This window comes from Grammomys surdaster, unplaced genomic scaffold (assembly GCF_004785775.1).
Source record: "Grammomys surdaster isolate TR1022 unplaced genomic scaffold, NIH_TR_1.0 124491, whole genome shotgun sequence".
NCBI lineage: Eukaryota > Metazoa > Chordata > Mammalia > Rodentia > Muridae > Grammomys > Grammomys surdaster.
The window spans coordinates 132,731-142,326 of NW_021619487.1; the positions used below are offsets into that span (position 1 = coordinate 132,731).

Here is a 9,596-nt window from a genome sequence, read left to right on the forward strand (position 1 = left end):
AGATGAAATGGGAAAAATTAGGAGAAGTGCCTGCTACATTTGCCTACAATAAACAAAACAAAAATACATAAACACAGGCAAAACAGATTGTTTGAAAACAGCACTGGAGCACAGTAGAACATTATGAAGACAGTTATCCAAAGATGCAAATGACATTTTAAAGCAGAACACCCTGTGTGGACTACTGTAATCAAACCTCTGGCCACATTTTATCTCTAGGAGGAAGTAGCTAGGCCTTAAGAAGTTAGAGGGTATTTGTTCCAGTCTGTATCACTGTGTGGAAGGGGAACTATCCGACTGCTGGCAGTAATAAGTGGCAGCATCTTCAGCCTCCATGTTGCTGATTGTGAGAGAGTAAGAGGTCCCAGACCCACTGCCACTGAAGCGATTTGGAACTCCAGAAGCCAGGTTGGATGTTCTATAAATCCAGAGTTTGGGGGAGGTGCTTGACTTCTGCTGGTACCAGTGCAAATAACGAGAACTTATACTTGAACTGGCACTGCAGGTCATGGTGACCTTCTCCCCTGGAGATGCAGTGATAATTGCTGGAGACTGAGTGAGTACAATTTCTCCACTGGACACTGTGACTAGAAAAAAGTAACATAGAGAGAAAGAGAGATTAGTAGAAATAGACACACAAAAATTATTTTATACCACCCAATATTTAGAAGAAACAAAAAGAAAAAAGGTGTATTTTAAGCTTAAATTCCCAAGAGAAAAGAATTTTGGTTAGATTCTGAGCTGAGAAACACTACCCTCTCTTACCTGTGACACTGACTAGCAGAAAGCTGAAAATCTGGACCCTATAATCCATTGTGTGTTTGGTTTTTGGTCTCTGGCTAATTACTGCTATTCTCATAGGTATAACACTTTAAAACAACTGTGAGGTATTTGTGGTTTCTGAAGATGAAGTATGCAAATATCAAGATTACTCTAGGCAGTTCTTGGCTCATAAACACATGATCTGTGAACTAAGGCAAACCAGGTTAATCCATGAAAATATCTACTTATCTGTAGTCACTACACTGATAAAAAAGAAAGTATCTGTTTCCTCTTTCCTTCTTTTTAGGGAGAAAAGCTTTGTCTTACAGTATTACCTATACATTTCCCTAAAGGCAAGATTTCTTTGATCCACTAAACGAGCGATGTTCAACTGAGTAGTTTGCAGTATATTTTTTTTCCATAATAAAGTTGTATCTTTGGTGACTGTTTATGATGATCACAGAAAACATTATATGTTCTTGTTTTACTGAATACTGCTAATAAGATACCTCACCTATTCATTCCAATCTGTTCAGATGATCATTCCCATAAAGTTAACAGAAAAATAGCCTCCATATATGATTTGGAGCCCAGGTGTTCTCAGAGACATTTCTACACTTGTCAAGCAAGTTCCGATGCAATCACAAGAGGAAAAAAAATAGCTCTTGAAGAAAATCAATGGAAAAAAAGTTCTGCTTGATTTAAGAGAATATGGGCTAGAGATTCATGATGATGCACTCATCTAAAATGACTCTGAACTATAACCATTCTCAGTATGCATTTGCTATCAAACTGTTCTGTTCTGTTTATTGTCTGGGAATATCGGAGAGCACTTTATAAAAAAAATTTATTTTAGTTATTAAAGTTTGGCAGGAAATGAGTATGCTAATTCATGTCTAAGTTTGATCAACATTTTACTTACAGCAAAAACTGAGGGAATGGGGATGACTTGCATGAGGGGGTACTGGGAAGAGAGAGAGAGGGTTGATATAGTGTTGTAAAGTGAATAGCAATATTTATAAAATAGGTTATTTTTTCTTAGATAAATTTTCAATTATCTTCATATAACTTTGAAACTAGCACAGACATGCTTCATCATGGCTATGCCTCTAGAGTTTCTTAAGAATGATTTCTTATTCCTCCCTTTAAGGAAGACTGTGTGATTAGATAGGCATATTGAGAACTACTGACCCATGTATTGTTGAATTCAAATTAATGATTAAGCATGTCTTTCTGAGCACACAATACTAACTAAATGGCTCTTCTTCCTTTCAAAAAAACACATGGCCTCATCTTTCATTGTATTTAGCAGCTAGTTGCTAGTTTTACTCTGGTTACTTAAGAATGAAAAATCTTCAATTATTTTTGGGGGGAATATGTGTTTTATATTTCAACAGTTAAGGACACTGAATCATCCTTGAGGTTATAGAGTACAAATATATTTTATACTAGTTGATGGACTTTGTTATGAATAGAGGAAAAGATGTCTCCATCACTGTCCCACTAAATCTGAAATTAATGTTGGATTCTCAAGAAATCTCAAAAAAAATAATTTTGTCTCTATTCTATTGAAATAGAAGGATTTCTAATCTTTTTTAGATTTATTTATTTTATTCTGTTTTTATCTGTAGTTGACCTACATGAATGTATATTCCTAACATGCATGTTTGATACCCAAGTATGTCAGAAGAGGGCTTCAAATATCCTAGTATTGGAGTAATGAGTTACTATATGTCACTATTTAAATATCGCCAATTGAGACCAGGTATTCCCCAAAAGCAGCAAATGCACTTAAACACTAAAAAACCTCCTGAAACTCCAGAAATAGCCAATCTTCAAGTCTTACTAACTCAGTTTTCTCCAAGAACAACTGGTATTATGAGGACAATGACTGTTATTCAAACCAGGCAGAGACTGGAGGTCTCCTTGTGACAAGTGGATCATAGCTTGGGAACTTCTTGTTTCCTTTCTTTTTAAAATTTAATTTTATTAATTAGTTTTTCTTTACTTACTCACTTTACATCTGACTTACATCCTCCTCCTGCTCCCCCATCCTACAAATCTTCCACCAGTAACCTTTGCCTTCTCCTCTAAGCAGGTGGGTGCTCTTTGGGTATGCCACCCACCCTGGCACTTTAAGACTTTTCAAGGCTAGGAAAAACAACCCAGCTACTGGAATATATCCCATGTATAGACAACAGCTTTGAGATAGCCACATCTACAGTTGAGGTTCCATCTTATACCTATCAGAATGGCTAGATTAATAACTCCAGAGATTGCATGTGTGCTAACAAGGATGTGGAGGAAGGAAAACACTCCTTCATTGCAGGTGGAAGTTTAAACTTATAAAACTATTTTTGGAAATCAATCTGGCATTTTCTCAGAAAAGTAGGACTTTAAGACTCAGCTATACCATACCTGGACATATACACAAAAGATGATCCAACATCTCACAAAGATGCTCTACCATGTTCATAGAATCTTTATTCATAATAGCCAGAAATTGGAAACACCCTAGTTGTCCTTCAACTGAAGAATGAATAAAGAAATGTACATGTACACAATGGAACACTATTCAGATATTAAAAACCAAAACATCATGAAATTTTCAGGAAAATGGATGGAACTTGAGAATATCATCATGAGTGAGGTAACTCTCTCCTAAAAGTTACGCACGGTATGTACTCACTTATAAGTGGATATTAGCTTTAAAATATAGGTACCATAATACAGTCTACAGACCCAAATAAGCAAAATAATAAGGAGCGTCCAATGCAGTAATATTGAATCTTAATTGGGTGGAGGAATAAATAGTCATAAGGGGCGGGAACGGGAAAGGAGGGGAAGGGAAATGGTATGGTCATTCTGGATCACATGTGGGGAAGGATGGGAGAGATGACTAGATGCCATGAAAATGTATTGAATTCTACAACTGACAGGGATGAGAAGGTAGCAGGCATCTCTAGGACTACACAGTCACCTGGAATAAGGGAGGTGCCCAAGAATTAATGGGTTTGATCTTAGCTGTGTGTTACTACATTGGGGATATGAAGAGCCCATCTCCCTTAGAGAGACAGGAAACTTAATGGAGCGATGGAGACATCAACCCACTAACGAAACTTTCAACCTAAAATTTATCCTGTCTAGAGGTAATTCAGGGACAGGTGAGGGATTAGAGTCCTGGAGAATAGCCAGAAAATAACTGACCCAGCTAGAGATACCCCATGGGCAATCACCAAATCTTAACCCTATTAATGATACTTTATTATGCTTGTAGACTGACAGCTCAGTCAGATTCAGACACCCGCAGCCAAACAGTGGATGAAATGTGGGAACTCTTATGGAAGAATAGGAAGGATTGCAGGACACCACAGGGATAGGAAATCCACAGTAAGACCAAGTAAACCAACTAACCTGGACTCTCGGGGTACTCAGAGACTGAACAACCAACTGAGGAACATACAGTGACTATACAAAGCCTCCTTGCTCGTATGTAGCTGATGTGCAGCTTGAACATCATATGGGTCCTAAATGACTTCTTGTTTTCTTTTCTTTATGTAGTTGAAGCTCTAATGCTGGTGGTATTAACTGAAAAGAAATGTGATAGTGCTGCCATCTACTGTTAAGATAGCCAAAATGAAGGCAAGGTTGTATAATGCCTATTTTGGTAGTCTAAAAAAAAAAAAAAACTGCATTCACAGTGATGCATGCCAAGTAGTAGTGTGTTTAGGGGGGAAAAATGTACTTTGACAAGTGGAGGGATTCTTTACTTCCAGTGGTTATAGTCAAAATGAAAACTAAAGTTCACTCAGTCAGAAAATTCATATATATATCACATTTTATGTCATTATGAAATCAAAAAAATAGGTATTACCTAATCTCTATTTTACAGTGAGGTTACAGATAGATAAATCAATATAGAATTTACTTATGGTAATGATGGTACCAAGTCATTTAATATAAAGCCATTATATAACAAACTGTAGCATATTCAATGAAGTTTTAAAAGGGTGTTTTGATCTTGTGATCATGTGACTGCTTTTGAGTTATAGATTCTGGCTACTGCGCAGAATAAAGGAAGAGTAGTGATACCATATACCATAGTATAGAAAATGGTAAATACTTTTAATTCTTGCATTTTGAAATCAGGTTTCCATTTAAAATGCAATATTTTGGTGGCCTTAAAAGTGGAAAATGTTACTCACCTGAACCACCAAATGTACTATCAGTACATCAAGAAAGATGACATTGAATATTTCTTTCATTTCAACACCAACTGACCATGTTCTGTATAGGGCTCACTTAGATTTCCTGCTATTTTTCAATTATTACAGAGGAGATACATTGCCAAAATAAGATTATGGTGCACAATCAATGTAGTTTTTTTCATATTGAAATTTTTATTGCTTTTATTGTTTTTCGGTAAGGTTTGTCATCTCTTTGATGTTGAATTAGATGCAAGAATTAGGTTTAGTTATTTTATAGTCATTTTCTTCTCTTTTTAGGTTCCCATAGTTGTTTTCTTGAATGTAGAAAAGGAGTAATCTAACATAGTCTATGTCTGTTTATCTTTCTAAAAACAATGAATGACATGCACTATAACTTCTTGTCTTCTTGTACGTTTTTCTCTCTTTTATTGGATATTTTATATATTTGTATTTCAGATGTCTTCCCCTTTCCCCATTTCTCCTTCCTAGAACCCCCTATCCCATCCTCCCTTCTCTTCTTTGCTTTTACCCATTTGAATTACATGCAAGTTTTCAGATCAGTTCTAGGTTGAGGGACAAGCAATACAATAGATGCAAATAATCAAGGAACGAGCAAGAAAATAAACACAAACAGTCAAAGAACAAGCAAGGCAATAAAGAAAATTTCATGAACACTCCCATGAACACTGTTTATAAGGACTTATCAGGATGACAAAAATATTTGAGCCAGCTTCCCTGTCGTAGCTGAAAGTCATGTTCATGTCTGAAGACTACGTCCTTATTCTAGCCTAAAATTTAGTTTCCTGTCGGAAATTACTTCTTTGCTCTAGTCTAATATTTATATTCCTGCCTGACATTACTTCTTTGTTCTAGCATAATGTCAGACTCTTGCCTGAAGCCTACTTCCTTGTCCTTGACCAATATCATATTTCTGCCAAGCTGCCCATTTCCATGTCCTTGGCCCATGTCAGTTTCTTGTCAGGCTGCCCTGAAGGCTAGCGGCTTCTCCTCCTTTTTTATTTCATTAAGAAGACTGTCTTAGGTCATTCTGACAAGAATTCCTTCCTTACCCATCATGGAGTATGCATTATCCAAAGCAATGAACTTCTGTCTTAGGTTAGGAAGACTCTGCAGAATCTTACCCATCCTTGGCTTTCTAGCCTGTTAATTTAATAACTCTGTCTGAAGGTCCATTTTTAGGTTTAAGCCATGTACTTTGGCTCCCAACATGTTGATGTTGTTAAAGAAAAGCTTGTCTTTATAATCATTTTCTTAAGTTTCAAAAATTAAACCATAGCCACATACTGTTTTCCACTTATATTTCCTCCATTCATATAAATTCATGTACACTCCTTGTTCTTTCTCAGATTCATGGCCTCTCATTCTTTATATTTATAAACAAATGAACACAATTTTTCAATTCATAAGGTTTAAATAAGTAATATATAACTTTCCTTTGCAAGTAATAGAGACCATTCCAAAACAAAACAAAACAAAATCCCACAAATAATCAAAATGGAGAGATTATGAGATGATGTGCTGATCACTCCAAAATGATTCAACTACAATTCACTTTCAGCACCTGTAGCCCAGGGGTCATTGCAGAGTGGCTAGTGATATTTTAAGAGCCAGAGAAATTGAATATTTGTTCTATGATTGTGTGATATCATGTATATATGCTCAGCCAATGGAGTAGCACTATTAGAACGTATTGCCCTGTTGGAGTAGGTGAGTCACTGTGGGTGTGGATTTAAGGCTCTTATCCTAGCTGCCTGGAACCCAGTATTCTGCTAGCAGCCTTCAGATGAAGATGAGAATACTCAGCTCCTCCTGCACCAAGCCTGCCTGGATGCTGTCGTGTTTCCACCTTGATGATAATGGACTGAACCTCAGAACCTGTAAGCCAGCCCCAATTAAATGGTGTCTTTATAAGTGTTGCCTTGGTTATGGTGTCTACTCACAGCAGCAAAACCCAAAGTAAGGAATCTGTGTCTCCTAGAAATGTCAGAGAAGCTGCATCTAGGTGGTCTAATGGCTGATGCCTAAATAAGACCTGAATAAGGATGACTCTAGCATACATAAAAATATTGAAATGGGAATTCTTGAGGGGATTCCACCCTAGATAAAGAACTATAGGTAACTGTAAATTATGACAGTAGGAGAAACAGTACTCTTAACTGGAATAGACCCTGTTGGTTTGTTTTCCATTGGTCAGCAAAACAAGACTATATTCTCAACTCTCTGTTTTCCACTTTTCTATATCTCAAAGGAAACTACAAATGGTAAAAGGAATTTTCTGAGTTTTTTTCTGATGGAAGGTGCTTCTCATCTTGTTATGTATATACCTAAAATTATCTGTCTTTCAGGTAAAATAATCTGAATATGGAGACATCAAAGTAATACAGGCTATTACTACTGATCTTGGATTCTCAAAGAAACTTGATAATAGGACAAAATTTATTGATAGAATACACATTTTTGGTGGACTTCTGGTCTGGGCCCGAGCATAGAGCAGGTCACAGGTGGCAGCTCCATTTCCAACCCCAGAAAACCAAGAGAAACAGGGACTCCCAGGAGCTTGAACTCACCCAGCATCCCAGCTCAATTCCAAGTGGATTAAGGACCTCCACCTAAAATCAGCCACACTGAAACTAATAGATGAGAAACTGGGAAAAAGCCTGGAACACACAAGGACAGGGAAAAAGTTCCTGAACAGAACACCAATGGCCTGTGCTCTAAGACCAAGAATTGACAAATGGGACCTCATAAAGCTGCAAAGCTTCTGTAAAGCAAAGGACACAGTCAATAGGACAGAGCGGCAACCAACAGATTGGGAAAAGATCTTCACCAACCCTACATCTGATAAAGGGCTAATACCCAAGGGATACAAAGAACTGAAGAAATTAGACTCTAGAAAATCAAAAAACCCTATTAAAAAATGGAGCACAGAGCTGAACAAAGAATTCTCAACTGAGGAAGCTCGAATGTATGAGAAGCACCTAAAGAAGTGTTCAGCATCACTAGTCATCAGGGAAATGCAAATGAAAACAACACTGAGATTCCACTTCACACCAGTCAGAATGGCTAAGATCAAAAACACAGGTGACAGGACATGTTGGCGAGGATGTGGAGAAAGAGGAACACTCCTCCACTGTTGGTGGGATTGTAAACTGGTACAACCACTTTGGAAGGCAGTCTGGCAGTATCTCAGAAAATTGAACATAGTGTTACCTGTGGACCCAGCTATACCACTCCTGGGCATATACCCAAAAGAAGTTTCAACATACAACAGGGACACATGCTCCACCATGTTCATAGCAGCCTTATTTATAATAGGCAGAAGTTGGAAAGAACCCAGATGCCCTTCGACAGAAGAATGGATGCAGAAAATGTGGCACATTTATACAATGGAGGACTACTCAGCTATTAAAAACAATGAGTTCATGAAATTCCTAGGCAAATGGATGGAGCTGGAAAATATCATCTTGAGTGAGATGACCCAATCTCAAAAGAACATACATGGTATGCACTCACTGATAAGTGGATATTAGCCCAAAAGATCACAATTTCTAAGAAACTACATATAGACCACATAAAACTCACATAGAAGAAGGAAGACCAAAGTATGAATGTGTTGGTCCTTTCTAGAAGGAGTATCAAATGTTTCAACCAGAGCTCCAAAAGTCTAAACCGCCAGCCAGAGAGCACAAAGGGAGGGACTCATGCACCTGTATAGGGAATTGAGGTTGAACTTGTTAGACTTCATTGAAAGTGGAGGGCCATGGTCCCTGAAAGTTTGGATCCCTTACTGTGTGGGAATTCAAAAGCAGGGAGATGGGACTGTGAGGATGTTTGGAGCACACCATCACACAAATTAGGAGGAGGGGGTATGGGATAAGGGGTTTTGGGAGAGAATGAGAAAGGAGATAACATTGAAAGGTAAACACATATAATATCCAATAAAAAACCCACACAGATAAAGGGTCTAAAAAAGAGAGAGAGAGAGAGAGATGGAGAGAGCTTACTTATTTTAAATTAATTTCAAAAGTTTCTATGAGTTGCTAATTGGCTAGGATCCTATTTTAAGCTCTCCACAAAAGAATTTAAGTCTCTGTTCAATATTCTCAAGAGAGAGGTAAATCCTAATTTCCTCAACAGTTAATTGACAAAAGAGAGGTAATCTCACAAAAAGTAGAAAAAGCTATTTCTAATCGATATATTATATAGTCTGATTAATTGTCAGTGGTGCTATAAAAGTCCTTTGACAAAAGATTATTAATATAGATTTATATATCCTTAAATAAGGTCTTCATGACTCTCTGAGTGTGGAAGGAGCAACTGTTGGTGCTTCTGCCCTGATTTTACAAGAACTCTGAATAATTGGCTTTAAAAACAAAAGAGGGGTAACAGTAACCCCTCAGAAGGAATCCCCCTGAAATACTCTTCATCATGCCTTGTTCACTTTTATCTCTCTAAAGCTGAAAGCTCATGGTAAACCTGCTGCTGACTACCTCTGGCACCACCGAGACCAACAAAACTTTGCCACAGATATGGGGAAGGACCCTCTTACCCTTAAAGGGAATGGCCCAGACCCAGTTCCCTTATGGGGCCGAGGATTGATATGCC

General features: G+C 37.6%; 1 gene segment (V, D, J or C); it reads right to left on the reverse strand.

The window, feature by feature from the left end:
• Positions 1-270: 270 nt before the first annotated feature.
• On the reverse strand, positions 271-848 carry LOC114636525. The segment is given in 2 exon segments: positions 271-587; positions 766-848. Coding segments are annotated over 2 exon segments (366 nt in total).
• Positions 849-9,596: the final 8,748 nt, after the last annotated feature.